Source organism: Micromesistius poutassou (genome assembly GCF_964030765.1).
Source record: "Micromesistius poutassou genome assembly, chromosome: 20".
Lineage (NCBI taxonomy): Eukaryota > Metazoa > Chordata > Actinopteri > Gadiformes > Gadidae > Micromesistius > Micromesistius poutassou.
The window spans coordinates 8,513,054-8,540,928 of NC_140290.1; the positions used below are offsets into that span (position 1 = coordinate 8,513,054).

Consider the following 27,875-nt stretch of genomic DNA (forward strand, 5'->3'; position numbering starts at 1 on the left):
TTAGGGCATACAAACAGAAAATGTTGAAAAAATAATAGGTAGAAAGAGAAGAGCAAGGCCACATCGATATTTTATTTGTGTTATTATATTTATTTCAGATAGGTGTTAAATAAAACAATAAGACGTGTACCGGTACTTGAAAGCCATCATGCCCGTGATGTAGGCAAATTATGGATGACTAGTGAGAAAATACGAATTAAAGTAACACAAATGTAAACCGTTTAACATATGAAAAGAAAAAGATTAAAGGTAGAGGAAGAAGCACAAAAAACACAAAAATCTATATATAAATAATTATTCCCCCCTCCCCCACCCGCATAGAAGCAATATGCGAACAAATACAATTCCGGCAGCAACCAAAGACAATGTTTAAGCAAAACCCCATTATTGAACAAAGGGAGTTGAAATCAGTTGATTTATAATCCACAATCAAAACACATTTGTCCTATTAACAGATTTATTTTAAATTATGTTTCAGAACAGGAATTGTAGAATATGTAATGAAAGTAAATCACAAAAAACACCTGATCTTTTTTAGCCCACTAAACACCCCAGAATTATAGCTAATATTCTTATGTCCAAAGGTCACATATTGTTCAAGATTTACTCCTTAAAACCTCCCCTTGTACAGCTTACCAAAGCCCTTCCAGTGTATAGCAGTTTTTAGATGTATACAACAATAACGCTTAACATTATTGTACTTTTATTAGTGGACTCCTGTATTTCTGGGTCCAAGCAAGATTGAATGTAAAGGTATGGACATGTTAAGAAATATCTGTTGTCGTTCTGTGTGTGCATATTTTTATTGCGTATGGTTATAGTTAGATGGAGGTGTAAATAAACTCCTAAAGAGGGACCAAGAATGGGAGAAAGGCCATGCATGCCAGGCTGGAAGGGTAGGTAAGTTAATGTGTGGGGCTCAGCAGAGGTTGTAAAGGTCTGGATCCATCTGGAGTGATAAAAAACTGAGATGGCGGAGAGATTCTTCGATCTTATCACATTTATGTAATACTTTCGACCTCCCTCCTCAAGGTATTCATTATTACTAGAAGCATATTTGAAACCGACTAACCCGATCGCATTACCCACTCTCAATCAAAGTGCAGAACAAGTTCATTCTTAGGTTTAATTTTTATTTCAATCTCTTCACTTTTGCATTATTCTTTTTTATTTTATTATTTCAACACAATTGTAAAATAAAAATAAAAACAAGATGGAGGAGCCATGGTAGTCAATTCACGGAACCCATGAGGAGTTGGGTTCACTAGAAGCATCCGCCTCCGGGGGGCAGAGGGGACTAAGACTGGGGGGGGGGGGGGGGGGGGGGGGTAAAGAGAGAGAACCCTTAAGAACCAGTCACTCCAGATGGAAACAGAACGCCACGCAGTCTCACGCAGAGTTCTAGCAGCAACTCTTAAAGAGACTGTGGCCGCCTTCACATTTTTGATTGGATATGAGACTGGGATCAGCTCAAACCCTGTGAGTAAGCTAGTGATTAACGGGGGGAGGGGGTGCTCGTCATGATTTGAATGCTAGGCTAGTCTCGTAACGGACGCCACGTTGGCGGCGGGAAGAGATGGGGATAGGGTGAGGCATGTGGAGATGGAGAGGATGTGGAATAAGGGATGGAGAAGGAGAAGATGAGGAGAAAGGAGAGTATGTGGAGAAAGGATGTAGAGGAGGAGAGGGTGGAGAAAGGAAGGTTAGGAGGAAAGGAACTAGAGAAGGAGAGGATGTGGAGAAGGAGGAGAGGATGTGGAGAAGGAGGAGAGGATGTGGAGAAGGGGGAGAGGATGTGGAGAATCACAGGAACGTTGAGCTGGTCGTGGGTCTTTCTTAAAAACTGAAAATTTGGGCCCTTGGTAGAATTACCAAATCAAACCTAGCTCTAATCCTTAGTTAGCTTTTTGCTTTTGACAGCTTGCGACGCAATTAGAGGAATCTGGTATATGGGTAAGTATCAAAACAACTGTTGAAGTCGGTGTGTATGTTCATAAATGTGTGAAGCAGGGGATACTGATGGCTGTTTCCTGTGTGGGGGAGCAGCGGTATGGGGGGGGGGGGGGGGGGGGATGACAGGTAAGTATTTGAGGAGGGGGTCATAACGGATGAGCTGAGGTCAGATTCGAGGCAACTGCTTCTCGATGAACTCCTTTACAGCCGCCATCTCCTGCAGAGAAGAGAGAGAAAGAAGGTGATATTAAGACCTATTGTTAAAGCTACAGGGATTATACTGTTAATTCGCTTGGTAGACAGTTTTATCCAAAGCGAGTTGACAGTGTATTTAGAAACAAATCATTTGTCAGTAGGTAGGGGTTGGGGAGACGATGAATACATTGGGGGCGGAACCCGGTACCTAGCCACTACCCTATTCTTCCCCCTATTGTTATACTGTACACTTTACACTAATCTTGGATCAAGCAGTCCTACTAAGTAATAGCAGACGAGGAGGAAACTATAATTTTCAAGCGGTGGAGTTACACATCGTTTCCTGTTATGTTGCTGAGATATTCTAACGAAGAAACTTCAGTTGCTCAAGTGGGCAAAGCTTTTCAGAAAGGAAGGGTATTGGCCAGAATACATGGAGTTCATGTGAAACCTTTACCGACACATATATATGGTTTAGTACAGCTGGCCGAGTTTGTGTCCACACACCTGTGGACAGGAGCTGTGGAGGAGCCCTGGGTAGGTTCTGAAGGAGATCTTGTCGTGGCTCACGATGCTCTTGAGCTTCTCGGCCGTCAGGGCTCCAAACTGTACCGGGATCATGGGGTCCATCTCTCCGTGGCACTGCAGGATGGGCGTGTTCTTGTTGCCGCTGCCGCTCGCCGCCTGCAGGGGGGGGGGGGGGGGGGGGGGGGGGTGGAGCCACATGAGTCTCCCACCGGGCCGGCCTGACACTAGGGCTGCCCTTCTAACATAAGAAGGTTCAGGACGCCACCTGGAGGAAGTGTCTGAATCCTCTACGTTGCATGAGGTCAGTTTAGCATGATAAGTATGATAATATGTGGCTCAGAAGATATTAGTATTTATTTTGGGTATAAAAGACATCAATAAGTATTTACGGACGTATGTATGCGTGGCGACCGGCAATATGCTATTTTGCCAATCGATCCCCTGCAACATGATGCACCCGTTCAAAGACACTTGAGCTGTCTGTCACAAAGACATGAAGTTTGTTGTAAACTTGTAGTAGTTTGAGTAGCCAACAATTGCTGAACCGTGCACTCTGTACATGCTAGACGGATGTGCATTGATCCTACATCCTGTCCCACATTGATATTAATATCTGAAGTTCCTCTCCACTATTGGGTACAGTGTTCTGGCTCTGGCGCGGTTTCAAGGGCAGCGATCTCATCTTTAGTAAAGAGGGACAAATATATACAAATCTACCTTCCACACACACAAAAGAGGTGTGTTGGCAGAGACTCTTGCATGGCCTTCAGAGAAGGTGAATGTGTGGTGGAGAAGTGTGTGGTACCTGTGGGAAGGTCTTGTGGAGTGGTAGCCAGCAGCTGAGGGCCACAACACCAGCCAACTGCTGCTGACAAGTCAGGGCAGTGTACAGGGAGAGGGCCCCACCCTGAGAGAGAGAGACACACAGAGAGAGAACGAAGGAGGAAAAAGAGGTGGAGAATGAAAATGAAGTTCCTGAAACCAGAAACACATTCAGTCTTGAGATTTCCTGACAAAAAATGTCTAAGACTAGACAAACCTAAACGATTATATGCTCACCTGGGAGAAGCCGCCGATCATAATGCGGTTTGCAGGAATACCGTTCTTGGTCTCATGATCAATGATGGCTTTGACTGGAAGATAAGAGACAAGTGGAGGTCATTCAGAAGAACCTGGCACTGGAGATGGAGGTTACATGGAACTTACACAGGAACACTCCAAAACGACAAACAGCTGATTATGGGATTGATGATGTCCAGATACTGCATATGGAGATTACTTGAATATGAGATATTTTGCTGTGTGTTTTCTGCTGATCCATGAATCTCTACTCTCCATGTCACATATTTAAATTGAGTGACTAAGACCCCCTGCTGGCTTGATGCAGGACATTTCCATTTCCAAGTGAATGGGATGATTGGTTTGTGTTGATAAAGCTGACCAATCAATCATTGATTAATAGCCCTGTCATCGTAATGTCTGTGATGTTTTATGAATAAAAACAACAACAGATGATGAGCTCAGTCTGTGTTTGCTGCTTGGCTTGCAGCTGTTTATTCTCTACTGCACATGGAGGTGGACCTCGACCCAGATAGACTCCTAGTATTTGTACCATTCTCTGGTTAGACCAGAGAGGGGTGAGTGGGGATGCTAAACGTGGAACAAGTTCACTCACTGTTCTCTGAGGCCTTCTTGATGCCTGCCTCGTCCTCTGGAGAGTCTGGGCTGAGGCCCATCAGATCGAACCTGTGTCATGACACACACACACACACACACACACACACACACACACACACACACACACACACACACACACACACACAGAGTCATACATGCAGCATCATGGATGCATTCATAGACACGCAAACATAGACATACAGACAAGTAGGCGCCGTCATGGCCACATACATGCACACTCACACAGAAACACAGTGATACATGCGCCCACATACACACTAAGCAACCCATACAATTGGCCTATTGTCAATCACCACTATTGGCGTTGCCGGGGAAACAATAGAGTCCAGTGTGGCCCGGGGCGGGCTGCCTTTCATCCAGCTCCGTACACTCACCATGAGGGCATGGTCATCTTCATGTTTAGAGTGACAGGGATCCGAGGCCTGCATATGTGAGGGAGAGAGAGAGAGACAGAGACAGAAAATAGTTAAACATCTCAATGTTGGATTATATAAGAGGAGCAAATAGATGGAGAGGTCTTAAGAAATCCACATCAATGGGGACAATACAGGGCAAAAACGATCACATGATAATTCAATAGTAATAGTACTTCAATAGTATAGTATTCAATAGTCTGACGGAAATGAACATCTATATCAGATCAACCCCGCCTCTATACCACACTGAACACAAGTCTGTATTGAAACACTGACGGTAACAAGTCGATTATTGTTTGTAGCAGCTAATGCAAATTCTTTCTTCCGCCTCCCATCACACGCCTCCCTTTGAGGCAGTCGGGCTGGACTCTGCAGCTATGCCCAGACGCAGCGACAGGCGGGCGGCTGGGGACGGAGGACTTACGCGTGGGGGCAGATGTACTTGACATGGGGCAGCCTGATTGCCGTCAGGGTGTCGGCCCATCCATGGCTGGAGGGAGGGAGGGGAAAACAAAGAACAAGAGAAAATAGTCATGTGGTCAGTCACGTCGGCCATTTTGAATAGAGAGGTTTGCTGTTCGACCGGAGCCAAACTAAAGAGGAATACTTTGTAATTCATTCTGTCGCCATCGACCCGCACAGAGGGAAATCATGCAGGGCGCAACTACATTCATGATCTATTGTTGGCATTAGCCGATCAGGTGCTGCCCTGAAGTGAGAGTACCTCTACATTTTAATTCAATAGTTTTGCCGTTCTAATCCAGAAGAGTGTTTATAGAAGCTGTGAGCACGGATTAAAAGTAGGACACGCAAAATTGGCCCAAGCTGCAGTGATCGACATTCAATTCCAATGACATTGCCGGTTCAGCTGTCGTCAGACACAAAATTAATTTCAAATGTGTGGGAGGATTTGATCCATTACATGAACTAGTTATCAATAGAGGAATATTATGTCTTTTGAATGTGGGCTAACAAGGAAGAAGATTTTACTTTACTTACCCTGAGTCTCCCAAACCATGGAGAAAGATAACCTGAAAGGAAAGATAACAACCATTAAGCATCAACTAGAAGTCATATTTATCGTACAAATGGTTTTTATCTCAAGTGCATTATGTCTAGGGATACTGCTGCTCAAATGTGCTCTATGACAATTTCTTTCCTTCAATTGTCCCAGTTTCTACCGAGCCCTGTGTGTGGGTGTATGTGCATGTGTGTGATCATGTGCATGTGTAGGAATCCAAGAATAGGCATCATGTTCTTTGCAATGGAAATAAATTATAGATTAACAAAATATTAATAAATCACAGATGAATATTCCCCCTCTCTGATTGGTGATTAGACCCTTGAGGATTGCTATGAGATGCCTTCATAAGACCGTCCCATTAGACCCACTACCAGGCTAACAAATGAATTAATAGGTTGTAATGTTACAAAGACCTACTTTTAGTGGTTCTACATTAGTCTGTCTTACGTTTGAATCCACCCCCAACCATCCCCTCTAGGTTTCTGAACGACTTGCTGCTCTTTAGGAAGGTACTGTGGGGCGGGTTGAACGTCCCTAGAGAGGCACGGTCTAGTTTCCCCATCTCTACTCCATACTGTTGCTGCTGAACAGAAGCAGGTGAACCCTAATCTGGGTATGGAGGCCTGGGTTGGCTGGCGGAGGCTACTGCTGGTCCCCCAGGAGTCCTGCTAAAGGGGGACTTGACACAACCTGGGTTTTCTGCCTTGTTTCCGGTTTTTCTCCAGAGGTATTCTACCAAAGAGAAACTCATATACGTGAGTGGATGAAGCAGATTTGTATAAGAGTATTCCTACTTAGGCCAGTTTAAAGGGTGTCCATTTGAAACATTAACAGACACGTTTTCAAAGTTTACTCACGGTGTCCGAGTTTGTGTTCACTGTAAATGGCCAATTACATACTTCCAGATCCCTGCTCCCAGAAACAGGATTGGTCAAAACAAATACGAAGCAATATAAAGTGAAACGAGCCCTTTCCCCAGATCCAAGCTGTCTGCCACCAGACTTTCGCAGATCAAACTTTAGTCTGCTTATGAGACCCCATTGTCTTGCCTTTATTCTATAGCGTATGCATCTACGATGACAACACGACTGGCCTCACATCCAAGCTTACATTGTAGCCCTTCCTGCTACTAAGAGACCCTGTAACCTCACACAGCAACACTGATGGCTGGAAAGGCCCTGGGGTGGGGGCCCTGGAGTGGGGACCTAGGGGTGGGGCCCTGGGGTTGGGGGCCCTGGGGGTGGGGGTACTGGGGTTGGGGCCCGGGGGTGGGGGTCCTGGGTTGGGCACCTGGGAGTGGGGCCCTGGGGTTGGGGGCCCTGGGGTTGAGCCCCTGGGGTGGGGCACCTGGGTGGTACGTGAGGCAGGCGAGAAGGTTCCTACTCACCGCGGCAGTCTCCTTCTCGGTGGCAGACACCGTCACAGCCTCGGCGAGAAGCGGCACAGACATATTGTTGCCACACATACACTGTGAGAGATGCTGGGACACAAAACACACACACAGCCACCATTAGCACTCAGCAGCTTAACGGTCAATATGAAGAATAGGGTCAATACAAATAGAGAACATTAAGGAGCAGGTTGGGGTTAGAAAGTGAATACAGAGAGGTCATTGAGGAGCATATAGGGGTTAAGACAGGGAATACAGAGAGACAGGTCATTCAGGAGCAGGTAGGGGGTTTGATAGTTAGTACTACAGATACTAACTATCAGATACTTCAGGAGAATAAAGGGTTAAGGCATCATGTGCAAGGATGCTAACATTTGGACAGTTTATGGTAAACGGACTGCTACCTTTCTACAGTGCCCTGGTTACTATAGACTACCATCACTCAAAGCAACGGCTCGCGTTCAAACAAGCACACTCAGGTACCAGTTAGCATTCCAACAAGCACACTCAGGTACCAGTTAGGCGGAATTATTTGCTCTAATTCACCTAGTGCCCATCTTGGATCTAAACGCTAGCTGGGCATGGGAACTGAATGCGGCTAGAATCAGATAGATGGAAAACAAATAACTACATACGATATCTGATAATCCTACTCGCTCAGTGTCGACAGGAATTGAATGACTTGGATTAAGGATATTAGTCCGGGTGTTCAGTCGTTTTCCAGGAGTAGGCATGCGCTTGGCTTTGTTCATCCTCCAAAAGAGGAGTTCACCGTTAAAGACTTTGAACACGTGTCTCATGGTGCACTGCAAAATAACATAGCTCAACATATGAATGTTGAGGATGCCGTGAGAGGGCTCGGAAACACCACACGTAATGAAATCGGCTTCTAAACGAGACCCAGAGTCTACCCGTGAATAAGGCTAGGAAGAGACGTGTGTGGAGGGGAGGGGAAGGGCCGGTGTTTGTGGAGGTCCATCTCTGGTTAGTAAGCCACTTGACTCATTAACCACGGTTGGAATGCACTCCGTCCTCTGTACTCCGGTCAATAACCAACCAGTGAGGGTTTGAAAACAACACTGAGTGCTGAGTGATTGTATGTGTGAGTGCCACGCCGCCGGTTTCCTGTTGCAGTGAGTCAACCCACTGATAGATATGAGATCATTGGGACGATGGTGTTGTCCTCTTGGAATTTGTTTAGCAAGCCGTGGCAAAGGGCCCTCCCCCGCCTCAGGTGATCTGGTTGAGGAGTACAGGGCACAGCATGGGCCGGCCCAGACCAGGGTGTTGTCTGGTGGGGGAACGGCAGACGAGGGGTGGGGGGTATAACCGTTACCTGGTGAAGGCTGGGTTAATGAGTAATAATTACCGAAGGAGGCCAGAAACTAATCAAAGACCAGTAGGTTGTGACCACGACTCCTGTCCATCCTTATTACTCAAATAAATCAGTTGTCCTCGAGAAGTTTTCAAAAGTGTATGAAATCGGAGAGCAATGCAGAGCAGCTATGGATATCAACCTAATTCAAGTCTATTTCCAGTGGATGTATGGATAATTTCCTCACTTTTCACGTGGATGTATGGATAATTGCCCCGCTTTGGAGATTCAGTAAATCAGTTTGTACAGGATGAATGGAGGATTCGGAAACACTTCTGTTGAGAAACTGTTTCAACAGAGCCAAGAGGGTTGGTTGGGGGGGGGGGGGGTCGTCTTAAAGTTGCACGGGTTGTTTGTGACTCTTCTAAATAAAGCATGTGATCCAAACACCCACCGTTTGTTCCGACATACAAGTGTAATTCAATCTGTGACATTAGGCCATCCCTTACACTCAAAGTGTCATTGCACTAACTATCCACTCTGTGTCCTGCTTAACCTATTTCTAACAGGCCACGCCGAAAGCCACGGTCGACCACGATCCAACTGCAAATATTTAAGCCGGAAAATTACAAACATGGGATGTCTTCAAACATAATACAAGCCAGACTCTATTACAGTCAAGCCTTCAACTGCTGCAACGACGTTCAGGAGCATCACGAGTCTCTATTGACCAGAACACAATTAAATTAAACAGGCAGGGAGGGATGACCGTGATTTGAGATGGGGTTTCACGTCCACATTGATTAATAAAGAACGATCTGCGTTGATGCCGGGCACGTTGTTCCGATACACCGGCAGGCGATCTGCGAATGACAGCGATGCACGAATGATAACGATAACGGAGCGGACAACCTAAAGGATAATGGAACCGCGATTGCGGGATAATATGCGGCACCGAGTGACAGGCAGCCGCACGGACACCATCCACCACCAGCTAACCCTGCTTTAGCCTGCTGCTGGTGGTGCTGCTGCTGGGGCTCAATGGCTCCATTAGCTTGCATTGACAACACATACAAAGACTCCCGACGTTTTAGGTCACTCGTACATCGTAAACGATTGCATGCTACATTGATTGTATATATATATTTTCTAAGATCAAAGCCACCCAGTGGGAGAACCCAGGAGGAAGGGTGCGGGATGTGAAGACAATGGTCTAGTACAGCATCTTAGCTCCGACCACCGAGCGGACGAGGCTAGGTTACACTGACGGAATTCACGGATAAAACAGCCCCGGTGTCACCACGGCGGAGCGACTACCATCCCAACCGACTCCTTCTTAATCCCTAGTCCGGTAGGCAACACAATGACCAGGGCTATTACTAGTAGCTCACTAGTAGCGCACACACACACACACACACACACACACACACACACACACACACACACACACACACACACACACACACACACACACACACACACACACACACACACACACACACACACACACACACACACACACACACACACACACACACACACACACACACACACACACACACACACACACACACACACACACACACACACACACACACACACACACACACACACACACACACACACACACACACACAATTTGTATTGTCTTGCCACCCCGCTCCGGTCTCTCCGCTCTCCCAGAATGCGTGCAAATTCGACCGAGTATCAAAACACCTCTCGTATCGTGTCTTCGCCGGCCACCGCGTTCAATAACTTCACGATATGAGGCCGTCGGAAAGGGATTAAATCACCGAATTGACAACCAAGGCCCGCTAATACAAATTCATACACTCACCGCTTGCTGTTCCAGTTCACCACGGAACTTCCACTACTGCCGCGCGCACAGCCACTGTGGGCGGGGCCAGCGCTACCGTCGCCGCGCGCACAACACGGCAGGGGCGGGGATTGCGTCTGCGTGACGTCATCACACCGGCACCCGGCACATCTTTTCTGTGATCTCTAAAATCTCCCTGTGATCTTTCGTTCTCCGCGGCGCACAACTTTCATTCAAATGTTCTTTTTTGTTTCTGTCCGTCGCAAAAGAGACTAAGGGAGGGTTTCAATTAGGTCCCCTTTTGTGTTCAACTCAGCTATTAGGCCACTCGAATAAAAGTATTGAAACAATGAATTACTTAGGCCTACTCATATGCTTTAGGTTTTAATATAATTAAAAGTACTCATTACGTATGTTTATCCATCTAATCAAACGCATTTAATAGTTGTATGTGCTGATTTGTGTCCTGTCCAATTGCAGAGGGGCCAGAAGCTTGGGCAGGGTATGCGTGTGAATTTACCGCAGACAATACTGTCAAACATTATTAGCGCCTTGGTCGTTCTTTATGAGGTGAACCTATATATTTTCAGTTCTAATACAATTGTAATCTCTTGCATTTAAAAATAACCCATGCTGCCGGATGCACTCTTTAACATAATAGCACCATGCCTAGGCCTGTAGACCATTGTTTATGTCGGACTCTGCCATCGCAGTCTTTGTTCTGCGTCTCGATGGTCCATGGCAAGCTTATCCTTGTCTTTCTTATGTTTATCTAGGCCAAATAGATGTGCCTTATTTGATGAGAATGAATCTATAAGCCCGACATAGACTTTATAAGCGTCCGCCATGCTGCTGCCAAAGGAATAGCCTTTTGATTGGAGAAAAAATAAACGGACAGTCGGAAGTAGGAGTGCACTTCGGACCACTGCGGCCAGCGGGACACCCAGTTCTGATTTCGGTATTTCGGCCTTTCACAGAAAGACCACTAGGTGGCACTAACCCGGGAAACTAGAATGTAAAAGAGTGGCATGGTAGGATGGGAGTGCTTGCACTAGAAAATGGGTTTCGTTTCACATGTACCAGTTGTAGAGCTAACCTCCTGCTGCAGAACATGGTCTGAAAGCTTTGTAGCATATTCAGTGGGAATTATCGCAGTTCTTAATTGACCTGCTGGGAAAGACGATCAGATGTGTCAATATTAAGTAACTATTACATTTAATTTTCCTTTTTTAGTGTGTGGCTTCATGTGTATTGAATCATCCACACCATAAACTGCACAACAAACCTTTCAGAAAGCCACCTTTATTCATCTATTCATCATGATTTGTTTTCATGTTGCACAAAGTGTATTCCATGTTTTATTGTCACGCAACAACAGCAACAACGCACTTTCAGACCAAACCCAGCGTTGTATTCAGCTCAAAGCGAAAGCTCTCTGTCAAAACCCAAACTCTGTGCATTGCATCCCTGACAATGAGCCCTGCAAAAAAAAAAAAAACTTTTCTTTTTCTTCGGACCAGCGCAACAGGCCACGGTGCTCCAGTGATCCTGTGGGCAGAATTCATGGAACCTCCCCCGTCTCTCAGTCTCTCCCCTCCCCGGTTCTTCAGGAGATGAAGTTGGTCTGTGGGATGAAGGTCTCCACCTTGTGGTCCGCGGGGTTGGCTGAGGCCTCGTAGTTACATATGGTCACCTCGTGTCTGTAAGCCTGCAGAACAACCAAGACACCGAAAGAGAGACAGACAGAGACCGAGACAGACAGAGAGGGAGCGACAGATATAAAGAGATTGACAGAGAGAGAGAGGCAGATAACAGAGAGAGATATAGTGAGAGAGAGGTTTAAGTATGCCTGGGCGATATGGCTGAAAGACATATCACAATATAACTTGTTTATATTGATTGTCGTGATCGATATCGATAACTATTTTGAATGACCTAAAAAGACTATGAATTAAAAGACTATGAATTACCATGCTGGATTTAACCACTTCTGTTTAACACTTAATATGACCTTCCACTGTTCTTCATTGATAAATACTCCAATGTCGATACAATAGTGAAAAACACTCAAATATTGTAAATAAGTATGGAACCGTGTTTGTGTAACAAACCCAGCTGCTAGATTCGGTGGTCCACTCTCTCATCGATATATATTGTACGTGTTTTATATTGATATTGATCAAAAAAATGCCCAGGCCTAGGTTTAAGTCCACTTACCTATTTCCTCTGACCTCAATATTTGGAATATTCATGACTAGACAAAGTTCTCAGCCAATTGGATTGCCCCAAATGTGTTTAAACTAGTCACTCCCAACTACTTTGCTGCAAATTATCTTTTGTCATTAGCCAAGCAGACTTCAGATTGCTGAATGTACGTGAATATGTGGGAGGGGAGACGGACGTGACTGATACTCACTTCGGAGAACTCTCCCCGGAGCCCGATGTAGTAAACGCGGGTGGTCTCGGTGCCAAAGTTTTTTGACACATGGATGGAGAGGTGGTTCACGTTGGTGAAACGAGCAATTCTGAAAATCAGAGGCATCAGCATGTGATACAAAAAAGGATTCATAACTTGTTCATTGACCCCTCTAGGATAAGGTGTGTGTGTGTGTGTGTGTGTGTGTGTGTGTGTGTGTGTGTGTGTGTGTGTGTGTGTGTGTGTGTGTGTGTGTGTGTGTGTGTGTGTGTGTGTACTCATCATTGCTTAGGTGTCATCAGGGATGTCGGAAACAGGAAAAAAATAATCTGCCTTGTGACGTCACAATGAACACTAAGTGCAAGTAATTACACCGTCACAGGGAAACTACTCTCACAATAACAACACCCCAACTCCCCCTTGTCTTTTTCTGTTCCGACATGCAAGTGAACACACCATTTTTCTTATCAGCAATTTCACTCCTCCCTTCCCAAGGGAGAGCTGCAAGTACCACAGCACTGCCTGCTGTTATTTGTCAGTGAAGAGGAGGATGGTGCAGCCAGAGGATAGGCTGTCAGACTCCCAGCCAAAATGGTTTGATCTGGGTGGGATCACCTCGTCCGCAGTGCATTATGTGGGCATCCTTGAACAAGAGGCCTAACGACCTCCCACCTGCATCTGCATTCTGTATGAATTGCTTTGGATGAAAGCATCGGCGACACGACTGAATAGAATGGACAGAGAATAGACCAATGAGGGAAAGGAGAGGGATCTGTCATGGCAACGTGTGAGGATGAGGAGACTTATTCCCCGGATCAGATGCCACCAGAACTGAATGCCAGTGGATTGCAGCCATGCGGAAAATTGACAAGCCGAAACATTTCCATAAGGTTTTGGAGATGTCCGAACCTCTTTACAAGTCTACACTCGTAGCCCAGATGCATTGTGGTGCAAGATGATCACATGCACATGCTGCATGCATACTGCAGTTACGCAGAAATTATGCTAGCATGAGTCTGTTATGTTTGCTCATGGGTCTTACTTGGTGGGATACTCCAGCTGGGCCTGGGGGTCACGGTTGAGACGAAACGCCTGGTCGGGTTCTCTGCCTACATCGTCGAAAGACATGTGGGGTATGTTCTTGTACCTAGAATGAGGTGATGGATACAACAACAGCAAAAAAGAGGAGCCATTTTAAAACACTGTGCGTCTGTCTTCATTTCAGATTATCATTACAATTACATGTGTGCAAGAATAGATGATAATGGATTCATTTTTAATTCATTATTATATCAGAGAAACAGAAGAAGAATTATACTAATACCGTAGCCTTTTTACAGGCTACCCTTTTATACAGGATACACTTAAGGATAGATGAAGCGGAACATGGAGAGGATCAACTTGCAGTCGAATCTCAGCAGGGTGTGTCTCATCATCCTCTCCTGATATGATGATTCCCTTTAGTTTCACACTGCCAGTAAACCTGAAAATAAACTTTTATTTGTTAATATCTGAACACTCTTGTGGGGTTGACAACGTGTTTGAAGAGATTCTGAGAGAGTCTGTGTATTAATGTGTATGAATGGTTAATGTGAGGCAATAACTGAAAGCGCTTTGTGTGGCCGTCGGTCTGAAAAGAGCTTTATAAATGCATTCCATTTATCATTTATTAAGGAAAATCGTAACCGACATAATATACACTATCAATACATTACAATTTCAGTTAAAAAGGCAAACAATGTCTGTGTTCAATAGGTGGTTGTGGACTTACGGGATGTTGAAGAGAAGTTCTTCATCTGCATCACTCTCAACGAACTGAGGAAGGAGAATAGTTATCTTCAACCTTCGCATCCTTCCATCATCAGAGTTATCTCAATCCGAAGTTCAAAGGGAGGCTGTTCTATTCACTCTTGTATACGATGGAAGCAATGGTTGTCTCCTTCTGAATAACCATACTATGTGGCAGGTGTAATATGACTAATAGGATAACAAGTACCCAGGACTCATTGGACGGCAGTGGTTTGTAACCTAAAAATTCAACGTGGGTCAGATCAATGAGTTTAAAGCAGTTAATGTTACGCACACTTCAGCGCATGTTGTGTGACAAGCAGCCATACTTTACCCTTTCTCGATCTGTGCGCTGATCCCAAGCTTTGAACACAAGCTTGCCGTCTCCCTCCCTGCTCTCGTTGAGGCACTGCAGCTTCTCGGTGTCAATGCGCTGATAGAGTCCGTACTCGAGACCCCTCTCGGCCGGCTCATGCTCCCCTTCGCACCCGCCGTGGCCGTGGCCGTGGCCGTGCCCATGGCCGTGACCCGACATGATGGAGCAACACGGAGAACTGCCGATTCAAACTCCGTCTCAAAGGAAACACGCAGGAGCACACGCAATAACTCTTTCAAAGTGATACGGCTAGTTTCACATTGCTTCTTTAAGCTCTCAAAAATGTGAACGCATGATGAAGACACATACGTGAGGCAAGCTACTAAAATGCAACACTGACATCCGGTCGATTCCTTTCAAAACAAAATACATGGGACATAGATTCTGTGTATATGCGATGGTGAGACTATTTTCTTTCACATTTTTTCCTTCATTGACACGCGTTTGGAAAACATAAAATCTGGGAAACATATAATAATAGTTTCCCTTAGTGAAGACGAAACATGTGTACTTTGAAGCCGGTTGAGATTTTATCTTGATGATCGCCGTAGCTAATTTCCGGAGTTATTTCTGCAGAATTGCAAAAAACAATTTCCGGTTGAAACTTTCACAATAAAACTCGAATACGATGACTAGGTAAAATATGTTATCGTTCATCTTAAATGGAAACTCATTTAGTAATGGAAGATAAAATAAATGCATCGCTTCGAATTTAGTTAATCTTTCACCGGAGGCACAAAAAGCACTGCACATGGTAAGGGCAAACAAAAAAAAAGTTTTTATTAAAAATCTCCATATAACATTTATTAAAATCTAATAAAATAACTTTTTTCCATGTTCTTTGCTGTCCAAGTTTTATGGTTCCAGTTTCGAGGATCGAAATAAATACGTCATGATCAGTGTCGAACTGAAGCTGTAGCGATCAATAGTTCATCCATATTTTTTTGTTCAAAATATTCAATTTTCAATTGCGGTGAAACCAAGAAAAAAAATTATGATTTTGCCTTGTGTTTCACACAGTTCTCAGTGGGATAACATAATTCAGAGGCACAGGGGATAAAAACATTACACAGTGGATATGGAGCACAATAAAAAAAAGAAAAGAAAATACACATAGGGTTAAGAATTAGCATATGTGCCATGTCAGTTCTTTAAAAAAAAAATGCCAAGTCACTAACCAGCCATTGTATGCCTTGTGTTTGGGGGGTTACTCTACTGAGAAAGATTTGCAAGATTTCCTTATTTTTGTTTTTAAAAGGCAGAATTCTCTGCAATGTCGGTCCGATGTAGTGTAAGTGTTTCAGGAGGAATATTATCCCCGCGGCTGCAACGTGCAGTCTGAAACGACAGTATAGACCTGCTGTATATCACCCTTTTAGGGAATCGGGGAGTGAGTATGCTAGGGACAGGTTCAAAGAGAGATTAGGTGACAAAACTACGCCGACATCCTAGGTGGAAAAAAACATTTCCATTTTGGTAACTCCCCTTCATTTTGTCAGCGAATATCACCCAACACCTAAACACATCGCACACCCACTGATCACATTTCACAATATAAATACTTTGTAAAATTCTAAAAATACATCCATTAACATGGAAATTCCATTTCTCTCCATTCCCAAAAAAATAATGTTTTGGGTGTAACGGGTGTAACGTGTGTGTATGTGTGTGTGACAAAATGAAATGAACATAAATTAAACTTAAATTCTCCATCTTGGTGAAGGTTAAAATCGATAAAATATATTCAGTCTGTTATTTCCTTCTTTCTACCGCCGGGAGAATCGGTTCTTGAATGCCTTGATTGTTTTGGCCATCATGGGGGCGATTTCTACAAGACAAGGAGAGAAATTCCTCAGATCAGTCACACAGAACACTGATTCATCGTGTAATACCACACACCAATCCAATGTCAAACAATTAACTCATGAATAGTTGATATAATAGTCCTTTTAGGATCATTGAAGCTAGGGTATGCAATTTGGGAAACTGGCCAGCATAAGCATATCCAATCTAAAACATCCCAGCCCTCCCTTCAAAGCCACTCCAGCAAACACATGGCTAGCTCGCTAGCTTCAGCACAAGGTTGCCTACCCTTGTGGAAGCAACAGGTCTGCCTAGCCTTGTGGAGGGCGGAGTGCACGCAGGTAGCCGGGTAAGTTAGTAGACAGAATTAAATAATTGGAAACCATTGACAATAAGCTGAAATAATAATAATACATTTTATTTTGACAGAATATGAAAGAATATGGAAAAAAATCCATTCACAAAGGAAACAGACACACATGGAGGTCAACAGCACCACCTACTTTTGACCACTGGCTTATCTCGTCCTGCTGGTCCTCCCACCGAAGCACCCAGGGAGGCGCGGGCAGAGCCGTGGGGGGGGCTGCCCTGGGAGTAGGAGGCGGAGGAGGAGGAAGAGAACTGGCTTGGATCGCCGGGGACAGCGTAGGAGGTGGCCGGCCGGATTCTACACAGGAGGAGAAGGAGGTGGAAGAGGAGGAGGAGGATTAATGAGTGTGGCTCATCAGTGAAGATCGATGGGAAGACGATGATAGGCAACAGGTGACAACCTGAGCAACTGAACCAATGAAGCCTGCTTGTAAAAGTGTTTGGACGCCTGCGGCGGGATACATGTGAGGCTAGGGTACCAGTGTGTCGACTCCCAGTCGAAAGGTGCCGGCTTCAATGCCCGCTTTGAGAAGCAAACCTCTCTGCTCCTTAATGGCATGGATCCGAAAACCGCTTCAGATCCACTTGGGATGAAGCCTGACTGAAAAGTTAATTTGGAAGCCAAACCCCGGTGTAGTATCCACAGCTTGAAAATACAACTCTACGTTTTGCTGTGATATTAAAACAAACCTCCCCCTAACCACAGCCCTTCTGCCCGTCCCTGCCAGGAAAGCAAACAACATGGCTGATAAAGGTGAGAACCTCGAGTCAGAAGGTGCGACCAGGTATGACAGGTATGACAGGTGTGTGTGTGTGTGTGTGTGTGTGTGTGTGTGTGTGTGTGTGTGTGTGTGTGTGTGTGTGTGTGTGTGTGTGTGTGTGTGTGTGTGTGTGTGTGTGTGTGTGTGTGTGTGTGTGTGTGTGTGTGTGTGTGTGTGTGTGTGTGTGTGTGTGTGTGTGTGTGTGTGTGTGACTGACTTGATGGGTGCGGCAGCGGCGGCAGAGCGGGCCGTGGAGGTGGAGAGCGTGCCGAACTTCTCCTGGCGCCGCCGGACGTCACGCGGCGGCTTGGCTACAGAGTTCACGAATGCCATCTTCACCTGTCTCCCTGGCAACCGATCACAGGACAAAACAAAACACACACGGTTGGTTCATGAGCAAGTCCTCCTCTCATAACCTTAGATCTGTTGGTCTTTAATCCCACATTAACCACAGCGTTTTCCTCTACAAAACACATGATTATGTTCTTCAAGTGTTACTGCAAGTGGATGAATCTGAAAACAACTTATGTATGGACGGCTGATTGTGTATTGAAAATGATTGTGCACCATCACGCCGTGATTCAGTCTGGACATTATTAAAGAAAAAAACTAAGTGAACAAAAGTGCAACGCTTGACCCAGAAACAGCCGTTCTACACCCTTCCGTGAGTCATGCGGACACAGTTTCAAAACACAACACCAAGATCCTGAATTTCCCATGTGGGACTAATTAACCACCATCCCCCCCCCCCCCCCCCTCCAACCTTTGGGCTTGTTGGCGTGGCGCCCCCCCCCCCCTCCTACCTTTGGGCTTGTTGGCGTGGCGCCCCCCCCCCCCCCCTCCTACCTTTGGGCTTGTTGGTGTGGCGCCCCCCCCCTCCCCCCTCCTACCTTTGGGCTTGTTGGTGTGGCGCCCCCCCCCTACCTTTGGGCTTGTTGGTGTGGCGCCCCCCCCCTCCCCCCTCCTACCTTTGGGCTTGTTGGTGTGGCGCCCCCCCCCCCCCCCTCCTACCTTTGGGCTTGTTGGCGTGGCGCCCCCCCCCCTACCTTTGGGCTTGTTGGCGTGGGCCGAGCTGATGTTCTGGGTGAGCATGCGCAGGCGCTCCTCGCGCTCGTCGTGCAGCCGCAGGTACATCTCCCGCCACGACTCGTACTCCTGGGGCGCCGAGCGCCGGAAGTCCCGCTGGCAGTGACGCAACCACAGGTCGTCAGAGTCCGCGATGAAACACTGGGGGGAGGGGACACACACACACACACACACACACACACACACACACACACACACACACTTAGTAGCCAACAATTGCACGCATCGATAGGCTTTGTATTTTGTGTGTGTCTGTCCAACGGTGAGGACTTCTGATGCCAGAACAAATCAGAAGATAAAGTGATATCTCGGTCCCCAGAGGAACACAGTCAAACTGTTGTCCTGACAAATGTGCATCACACTGTCATTCTGTAGGAAGGAATGACCGCAATAGAAGCAAAGAATAGAAGCAAAGCACACGCTGCATAAAAGGGTGAGGTTGTTCTGTGTAAAGGCCATCATTGTGTTCAATGTCTCTTGAAAAAGAGATTGAAGAGATTTCTTCAATTAGATTGAGGAAATCGAATTGTAACTTAAGGGCTTCAGTTCCCACGGGGGAAATGCTGCTCAAATGACCTCTTTCTGTTACTTCCGTTGTCATTTTAATGACCGCCACAAGTGGGTGCCGAAATGTCTGGTTGTGTATGTGCAGGGTGGGGACGGGGCAGGTACCGAGTTGCACTCCTCGATGCGATAGAGCTGCTCAGGTGTGCATCTCTCCAGCACCGGCTCCAGGATCAGGAAGGGGACCCCGCCCACCTCGTCGATGGCTGAGGGGGGGGAAGAGAGAGAGAGAGAGAGAGAGAGAGAGAGAGAGAGAGAGAGAGAGAGAGAGAGAGAGAGAGAGAGAGAGAGAGAGAGAGAGAGAGAGAGAGAGAGAGAGAGAGAGAGAGAGAGAGAGAGAGAGAGAGAGAGAGAGAGAGAGAGAAATTATGATGTTCACACCCAGGGCATATTTTTACAATTCCGAATTTATTTTTGAATGGATGGATTCAATAAAACGTCAAACTTTCACTGACTTAGGGCCATCATTTCAGCAAAACTTTCTAAATTAATTATGCTTTAGTGACGGTAAATCTGAAATGAGAAGGACAGAGATAGAGAAAGACGGAGGCAGAGAGACAGAGGCAGAGAGAGACACAGAGAGAGAAAGAGACACAGACTGTGAAACCAGGTCACTCACAGTCGATGTTGTTCTGCAGCACGCGGAGGCACTGCTCGTACAGAGACATCATCTTAGGCAGGTAGGCCGTCTTGGTGCCCGAGTAGACAGTCATCTTAGAGTTGAACCGCTTCCCTGTGAACCCTGACTCATCCTCCCCGTTGGCCTGGGGGACTGAAGGAGAGAGAGGGGTAAGTGCCAGGCAGAGAGACACATAGGAGGACAGAGAGAGATAAAGATAATGTCCTAAATGTCATGGCAGGACTTCTGGGTGGAGACGGCCTGGGCCGGACACCAGAAAAGTTGAGGGCCGTGTGTCGAAACTACTGTCGCAAAGGATTTCACAACTCACTCAAGACTAGATAGTAATCTAAAAGGCTGATTTGTGAGACCGCAGCTACAGATAATATCGAGATGCAGAACTGGTTTGTCTGTTGAAACGCAGCAGGACACTATCTGACAGGTTAACCGTCGACACAGATGGCTCGAGGCTGATGTCGATCGAATGGTACGCTCCAATTTGTGAGCGAGCTCTAGCATGAAAGACCTTCAGGCGTTCAGACCTCAGCTTCCTCCTGTAACCGGCTCGGACGCTTATCGCAGCACGTCTCAGGACAACCAAAACACCAAAACAAAAACATCATCCCTATTTAGCAGATCCTTCCATCCAAATCGACTGATAGTGAATTCAGATCTGGGTCTTTAAGAAGAGGCCCATGTATGTCTACAGGTAGAAAGGCATGAGAAACTTCCCCCCCCCCCCATCATTATGCAGCTTAATTACAACCAACACAACATTAGGGCCTGTGGGCACTCGCTAATACCCGGTACAGATGTAGGATGTGCACGCTTCAGCTCAACGAGACTGGCGCAGACATGCCACCACACACAACCACCGTCTACCTTTGCGTCTTTGTGGGGACAGGGGCATGGGGTCCAATGAGGGCAGGGGTCTGTAGTTGGGCTGGATGGCTGGTAGGGGGAAGTCTGGCAGTGCAGGGACCGCCTCCACAACCTACACACATAATTATATAAACACAGATCAGGACTGAAAGCAGCTTCATACAATCATGCTGGGTTGGGCTTCCAAGAGGGTAAGGGTGTAATTTGTTACTCATGTATAGGTCGGGAAGGAGATCCCACTCTGTTCTCTTCTTACTACTAATGATTTTTTACAATAACTACATATGAGGATTGTATTCCCAGGAGAAATTAACTCCAGGGACCAAAAGGCTGCATTACAGTGCGCTTCATAAATGGCAAAGTGGTCTTTTTAAATTAATTTGATGCAACCTAATCTAATTTCATTACATTGTCGGTATGCCAATAAAGCCTCTTTCAATGCTATTCTGTTCTGCTATTAAAGGATTTGACACAGGCTAAGTAAATAATGAAAACATAAAACAGCATTTCATATGGAATTGTCAATTGTTAACTTCAAATGGACCACAGTCCTGTGAGCTTACATAACCAGCCGGTGCTTTCTAATAGTTAGCTTATCTAAATTTGCCGCGGCTTGCTACAAACTCACCCTCCGGCGTTTCTCAGGCGTTGCGGCGACTGGCGAGGAAACTATCTCGGACTTCCTGCTGCTCTTCGTACCGTTGGACTTGCTGGGCTTGGATGAGGAGGAGGAGGAGGATGAGGAAGAGGCAGCGGCCGGCTGGGTCCGTGCATGGGAGGAAGACGAGGAGGACGACGGGTGGGAGGGCCGGCTGTGCGACGAGGATGAAGAGGAGGAGGGCTTCTTCTTCTTCTTCGGCGTCTTCGGTGTAGAGTCGTACATGAGGAAGGACTCAAAGGACATGGTGGGGGTCTCAAACTCATCCTCCTCACCGGCTACTGGGTCTTTGGGGGCCTGGGGTCGCCCTGGAGATGCAGAGGAGGGGAATCAGCAGGGAGCTCACGGCACGATATTAGAGACGATTATTGAGCGCCAGTAAGATGTGTTTTTGCAATTATGTAATTCTGTAAAAATCGCACGGTTAAATGGTAAATGGACTGCATTTATACAGCGCTTTTCTAACCAGTGGCTCTTTACAATATTGCCCAACATTCACCCATTCACACATTCATGCACACATGCAAGATTGACATCTCAACACTAGGAGGAGCCGGGGATAGAACTAGCAACCTCCTGGTTACCAGCCAACCCACTCTACCTCCTGAGCCACATGCCGCCTTTGTAAAACTAGTATAATTATGGAGTTTGTGTTCTACAGGTTGGCCATTGTTATATATTGAGACTGAACAGAACATAGTAGATGCAAATACACTATAGGCGAATAGACTACTGCACCCTATGTGGGATTGTACTATTATGATTTTTTTTCTCTAAAGACGACATTGACGTTTCTTGCTTACATAGGATTTCTTTCGAGTATTTTTAGAAGCAACGAATCCCAGTACTCGCATGAATCCATTTTTTTTCCAGGGATAAGGGATTATGTTTCTAAATAGGTCATGCCTACGTTCTTTCTGTTTTCATCTTTAGGACATGAATACACAGCGAGACGCAGTCTAGAACATTATGTTCTCCGTTCAAAAGCATTGACCCTTTGAAACGCTAACGGCTCAAATCGTCTAATCTAGGCCTCTGAAGCCTTTTGAGCCTATAACTAATTAATTGAATTACATATTTGATACGGCTTATAATATCATTCAATGAGTTCATCTGTGAAAATATGTCAATGGATGACTGTAACGGACCAAAGCCAGATCTAAAAATGAAAAGTAGGGGTGGAGAACGCTGCTGGTTTAGGGAAGTCCCAACTGTGGGTGTCAGTGTGACCTTAAAGAGCAGTGCTCAAACTGTGGGTTGTGACCCGTGAGTGGGAGGCCGCAGGGGACCAAGTGGGCCCCAAGAAACCTCAAGTAATAAACATTAGATTGAAGAATGAAAAGATCAGATTATTTCTGTTGTTTTTTGGACACAGATAATGACAATGTTTTGCTTATTTTACGGGTCACGGCATGAATAGGGTCTGGAACCCATGACCTAAATAATCTCACTCAGACACTCACTCACTCACACCTTCTTTCCGACTCACCATCAGCTCCTCCCTTCTTCTTCTCCTCCCTCTCCCCCCTCTCCCCTCTCTCCTTCTCCCTCTTGCCCTCGGACGGGGTGCCGTGCCGGCTGTGCTTGGGGGTCTTGGCCACGCCTCCGGGAGACGGCTCCGCCTCCACCGCGCTGCGCTTCTTCTGCGGCCTCTCCTCCACTCGTTCTCGGTCCCGCCGGTCGCCATGGGAACCGCGGGCCTGCTGCTGCTGGTTCAGGGTCCTGCCAGGCTCCTTGTGGGGCTTGCCGTGTCTGGGGGCGTCTCGGCTGCGGACGGGGGGCGGCGACGGGGCAACGGGCGACGGGCTGGGCTGGGGGCTGTCGTCGTACTCATCGGACCGGTACCCTCCCCCTCTGGGCTGCGGGCTGTAGCGCTCGTGCTGCTGGGGGCTGTGCTGGTGGTGCTGGGGGGGTGGGGAGGGGGAGTAGCCTCTGCTGTAGCCCCGCTCCTCTTCCTGGTCGTCGTCCTCCTCCGTCACCATCTCCTCCTCCCGATGCTGCTGCCGCTCCTCCATCTCCATGTAGGAGGGCTCCTCCTCCTCTTCCTCCTCCTCCTCCTCCTCCTCCTCTGGCTGAGGGGAGGGCGAACGGGGTCGTCTGTGGCCCCCGCCGCTGCTGGCTTCATGGTGGCCCCGAGAGGGGGCTTGTGAACGGGGGGCCTCCTTGCTGAGGCTGATGCTGGGTCTGGGGACCGGGCGAGGGGGGGGCCCAGAATACCGTTAAAACAAACAAACAACATGGATATCAAAATAACCACATACAAACACAACTAGTCAAAACCTGTGGAGTGACGAACAGTCGAGGTGTCGATAAAGTTAGTAAAGTCAAAGCAGCTCCGATATCGGATATCTAATATTGGATTACGGTCAGCATAACATTTGAACACAACAGCGCAATGGCTTCTCTCCTTTCCAGCTCGTGTCTGGTCTGTCAAGCGTGCTTTACAGTTAATGAACAGAACTAACGGGACAACATTGTGGCCAGGATTTTCCCCTGGGTAATTTTTTTAAACTATTTATTTTTGCAAATATATGCTTTATTATAGTGTGAGATTATAGAGAGAAAGGTGTGTGAGATAGAGGGGAGGACATGCTGAAAATGACCACTGGCAGGAATCGAACCTGGGTTCGATTCGCTGCGTTCAGGACTGAGCCCGTATGGTACACACTCTACCCGGTGAGCTACCGGGGCGCCCCCTCCCCAGGGTGATTATGATGGCCAACAACAAACACACTGACACTGAGCACCAAATGAACGTCACGCATTGTCACTCACCTGTCAGCCACCGGCTGGGGAACCAGCTTCTTCCATTTGGCGACCAGGCCTTTGGCCACCTCGCCCGCTAGCTCATGCTTCCGGAAAGAATTCACAGTTTTCCCAACGCCAGTGTCCTGAATCATGACCAAGGAAAAGTTTAGTAAACAAACAAGAGTTTTATTGGTTACTCAGACAAACTTTTGTTCAGTTAATTATTTATCCTGTAACTTTACACTAGTTAAAAGTTCAACTTGCTTGTTGTCATTTGAAGCATTTTGTCATGGAGGTAAGATCTATTGAGCGTGCACCAATACTGTATGCACTAAGCATGTTTACCTGCGGTGGTACAAGCTGGGGAGGGTCCCAAGTTAAGTTATCTAGCCATGACACACTCCAAAGCCTGCTTGCTTTCACCATAAAATACGGCTTACTGAGTTTTATTGGTTCTTAGGCTAACCTGCGGGGGTAACCAGGAAGGTTGCTAGGTTTAGCCTTTGCATCACGGAATACGTTAGCTTAGAGAAGACCTTATTTATCCCTTGATGCTTTGTGTAGCAGCCAGCTCATCACGCTTACATTGTGTGGCAGCCTGGGAAGGATGGCTGGGAGCTAATGCTAGCGACCTTAATCAATGCTACATATAAAACATTCAAGGTCTGTACATGATATCAATTATTATTGAAAAAATATGACAGCGTCACAGTGACAAAATACAGGTATTATCAAATGTTTCTGACATGCAATTCAGCCAGTGCAGCCACCTGTGACCATACTTTGACAGCTTAGTCGAAACAGTGAATATCGATAATTATCTTAATTAACAGCTGGTTTTAATCCAGCTGTAATTATGATAATAATTACAGTAATAATAATTACATAATAATTAATCTTAGTAATTATGATAAAGGATAAATACGTCAACTCACCACAAGTATCTCAACTGTCATAGGCAGCTCCCCGAGTCTTCTCAGAGTCTTCAGGAGCTGAGAAAGGGAATAAAAAGGTTTTAATAATGAAGATGAGGATATTACTCAACATTATAATATCTATTGTAATCCACTGTGTGATTAACGTAGGAAATAGACCACTTAGACAACTTGTCATTAACTAAAATAAAGTAAAGATGTGTTAAATATACTTATTATCAGTAGCTACATAAAGATACACTTTCAACTTTGGATGGAAGGAAAGGTTCATCTAGAAAAGAAGGATTATATAATCTTGCACATTTGACGATTATCTCAAATGCTCATGAAAGTACTCTCAAATAATTGTAAAGTATCCCATTTGAATGGATATAAGATAAGATGCCCATTGAACAATTGGACTTGATATCGACTATTTACACCAGACAGGGGCCAAAGTGATACCACCAGCCTAAAACTGCACAGCTAATCAAATTGCCCCAGAATGTGTTATAGCACATGTGGTACTTGGGTCGGCCACGGCGTGCAATCCGTGCACATGTTCTCATTCATTTTGTAGTGATCGCACATATGACAACAACCCAACAAAGCATTAACATTTTGCGCACAGTCATGGCGTCATCAGAAGGCTCTTGTGGCCTGCTGGGCTGCATGTTTGTTTAGTCACCAAAAAACAAGCGATAGCGTCAACACACTTCATTTAAAAGTGAAGGACATGTCTGTCACCTGCGGGGAAATCGCAGAAGTTGCGGCTAAGGTGTGCGGCGTGCGCGGCTAATGCTTTGTGTACTCACACCGCAGTCAGTTAAGCAGCACAATCCGCCTCATTGTTTACATTGAATATTTAATAATGCACATTTTAAAGGGATGATATGTGGCACAAAACCCATGTGCAACCAGAGCTTTTATCCAGGACAGCGTTCACATTGTCTGGTGTATTTTGTACTGCTTCTTTCAAAACGCAGTCTTTTGTTGGCTTGTCTATACTTTTGCACTTTAGCCGTGGTGCTATTAGCAGCACGACTAGCAGCAGCAGCACGGAGACGCGTCCCGGGTCTCCGGTACCGACGGCTGTGTAGATGTCTTTATTACGGTGGCTTCACGGATGAAATGCTTAGTGGTGGGTGATTACGTGTGTACAAACGAAGGCCCACAAGTTAAAGACCCCCAACCAAGAAGAACGGAGCGGTTTTTTTTCTCTTTTTACGGAACTAGATCCGTGGCGGCGGCGACCACACGGACGAGGAGGGCTCGAGACCCGGGGAGCCGTGAGGTACACGGAGCGGTGCGCTCGGCGGGGAACCGAGGGACAATCCTTACCTTTTTGGGCTCTAAGTTCTCCGAGAGCCGAGACTGGAGTCTCTCCACTGCTTCCAGCAGCTCCTCCGCCATGTTTACTGCTGGTACCCTGGGCCCGGAAACGGTTTCATGGCTACAGCGTGAAAAAAACCCGGATCTCCTTATTTCTCGTCAGCGACGATCTGTAGGTTGACAGGGACGACCGGACGTACGTCACGCAACAGCTGACAATGGGTGACGCGTCGGCGACGTCTGTTTTTGTTTGCGTCTGCAAAATATTAAATTACGGTAGTAGTAGTAGTCGGTAGGCTGACAGTGCCCAAACTTTCTCTCAACATGAGATTTAAATGACTAAAAACTAAATTCTCTTGGACACTGATAGACCCCCCCTCAAACACACACACAGGCACACACACACACACAGGCACACACACAGACACAGGCACACACACAGACACACGCGCACACACACACAGACACACGCGCACACACACGCACACACACGCACACACACACGCACACACACACACACACACACACACACACACACACACACACACACACACACACACACACACAGACACACGCACACACACACACAACACACACACACACACACACACACACACACACACCTCTAAGTTACTTTATTTACATGTTTAACCTAAATAAAGTAAACTACATATATAATATACAATACATATACATACATACATACATACATACATACATACATACATACATACATATATATATATGTATTGTACATATACAATACATGACAACAAACTTCAATAATAGCCTACTTTAGTAGTATAAAGGATAGGCTAGGCTAGAACAGTAGGACTTCTCCAAGGTCCCCTTTCTGTCATCTCCCCCCCATACCAGTTTGCGGCGCGGGGGCATGACGTGGGCTGGGGCTTGTCTGGGGATATTTTTGGAGGGGTGGTAACCAAGCGGTGCCTGTATTTGGAGTTGGAGGGTGAGGCTGTGTAGGGGTGAGGGGGTGAGGGAGGGATTGAATGGTTGTGGTGTACAGCTCTGACAGGAGATATGGGTGTGTGTGTGTGTGTGTGTGTGTGTGTGGTGTGTGTGTGTGTGTGTGTGTGTGTGTGTGTGTGTGTGTGTGTGTGTGTGTGGAGGAGGTGGGGGTTATGGTGGAAGGGGGTTGGGTGTACATTGCTTTGGTGAGACGGCCCTCCCCACTCCAACGCCCCATCGCCATCACCACCCACC

At 46.4% G+C, this 27,875-nt stretch overlaps 3 protein-coding genes across 3 annotated transcripts; all 3 read right to left on the reverse strand.

Moving 5' to 3' along the window:
- Positions 1-85: 85 nt before the first annotated feature.
- Positions 86-10,415, reverse strand: lypla2 (lysophospholipase 2). The gene is made up of 10 exons (XM_084484653.1): positions 10,357-10,415; positions 7,202-7,294; positions 5,790-5,821; positions 5,215-5,280; positions 4,749-4,796; positions 4,352-4,422; positions 3,736-3,809; positions 3,482-3,583; positions 2,656-2,832; positions 86-2,170 (listed from the first exon to the last, which is right to left on the reverse strand). Exons 2-10 carry the CDS (start codon positions 7,277-7,279, stop codon positions 2,120-2,122), a joined length of 699 nt encoding a protein of 232 aa, XP_084340779.1. The 5' UTR covers positions 7,280-7,294; positions 10,357-10,415; the 3' UTR covers positions 86-2,119.
- A 1,213-nt stretch (positions 10,416-11,628) lies between these two features.
- pithd1 (PITH (C-terminal proteasome-interacting domain of thioredoxin-like) domain containing 1) lies at positions 11,629-15,224 on the reverse strand. The gene is made up of 6 exons (XM_084484752.1): positions 14,874-15,224; positions 14,523-14,566; positions 14,157-14,234; positions 13,794-13,898; positions 12,752-12,860; positions 11,629-12,043 (listed from the first exon to the last, which is right to left on the reverse strand). Exons 1-6 carry the CDS (start codon positions 15,072-15,074, stop codon positions 11,942-11,944), a joined length of 639 nt encoding a protein of 212 aa, XP_084340878.1. The 5' UTR covers positions 15,075-15,224; the 3' UTR covers positions 11,629-11,941.
- Positions 15,225-15,670: 446 nt separating this feature from the next.
- Positions 15,671-26,818, reverse strand: eloa (elongin A). The gene is made up of 12 exons (XM_084484533.1): positions 26,661-26,818; positions 25,341-25,397; positions 24,433-24,548; positions 23,147-23,841; positions 21,628-21,965; positions 21,000-21,111; positions 20,118-20,270; positions 19,607-19,704; positions 18,895-19,075; positions 18,066-18,195; positions 17,222-17,385; positions 15,671-16,743 (listed from the first exon to the last, which is right to left on the reverse strand). Exons 1-12 carry the CDS (start codon positions 26,730-26,732, stop codon positions 16,682-16,684), a joined length of 2,178 nt encoding a protein of 725 aa, XP_084340659.1. The 5' UTR covers positions 26,733-26,818; the 3' UTR covers positions 15,671-16,681.
- Positions 26,819-27,875: the final 1,057 nt, after the last annotated feature.